This window comes from Myotis davidii, unplaced genomic scaffold, assembly GCF_000327345.1.
Source record: "Myotis davidii unplaced genomic scaffold, ASM32734v1 scaffold206, whole genome shotgun sequence".
Classification (NCBI taxonomy): domain Eukaryota; kingdom Metazoa; phylum Chordata; class Mammalia; order Chiroptera; family Vespertilionidae; genus Myotis; species Myotis davidii.
Window position 1 is genome coordinate 1 of NW_006297754.1, and position 897 is coordinate 897.

The following is an 897-nucleotide window of genomic DNA, read 5'->3' on the forward strand; positions in this document are numbered from 1 at the left end:
CATGTTGTGACCCAACCATAAAATTATTATTTTATTTTTTTTTTAGTTTTCCTGTATTTAACCAGTATATACATGCAATCCACAGGCTTCTCATTTATACACAGATTTGTACCGTCATGACCACAGTGAGTTTTAGAATATTTCCATCACCTTAAAAAGAAATTGAGGACCCCTTTAGCCATCATCCTTTCAACTTCTCAGGCCTTAAACAACCATTAATATACTTTCTGTCTGTACAGATTTCCTCATTCAGGATATTTCATATATATGGAAACATAATATGTTAACCTTTGTGTCTGGCTTTTTCCATACAGCATAGTTTTTAAAAGGTTCATTCATGTTGTACATAAAATTCTTTTTGTTGCTACTTCCTAACTGTAATGCTGCTACTGTTATGAATCGTCATGGAAATATCTGATATGCAGGATGGTCTTAGGCGACCCCTGTGAAAGGGTCATTCAACCGCCAAAGGGGTCGCGACCCACAGGTTGAGAACTGCTGGGCTAGGGCAAATAAATTTTTTTTTAATCCTAGTAACCCTTTATTAATTTGTTTAATGTAGACATTTAAAATCGTTAGAAAGAGTTTAAGTTACAAAGCAGGGCTTACCAGCTTGGCCTAATGTCACCCTTTCTGTGCTCCAGGTGACAGCAGCTCCGAAGGTGCGGATGCCAGCCTTCCTCTTCCCACATGTACAGGTGCAGGTAGTTATCCCTGGACGTGGTGAGGACGTGGACAGAGTCCTGCAAAGGAGACCCAGGGTGGGTACCCAACGTGCCCAGCGTCCACGTTGGAGACCGAGTGCCGGGAGGAGAAGGGCATACATACTGTCCATAAGTAGCAGATGGTGTTCTCATGGTCATGAAATTCTTTCAGAATGAGGCCATGGATGGTGAA

The 897-nt window shown here is 41.5% G+C and overlaps 1 protein-coding gene across 1 annotated transcript in view; it reads right to left on the reverse strand.

Moving 5' to 3' along the window:
* Positions 1-609: 609 nt before the first annotated feature.
* LOC102753819 (F-box/WD repeat-containing protein 12-like) overlaps positions 610-897 on the reverse strand; it is a gene marked incomplete at its 3' end in the record, with an annotated part of 499 nt that continues 211 nt past the window's right edge. Inside the window, 2 exon segments of the mRNA XM_015570230.1 lie at positions 610-743; positions 829-897. The exon segment at positions 829-897 is cut by the window's right edge and continues 51 nt beyond it. Of these exon segments, the coding sequence (XP_015425716.1) occupies positions 610-743; positions 829-897 (203 nt within the window).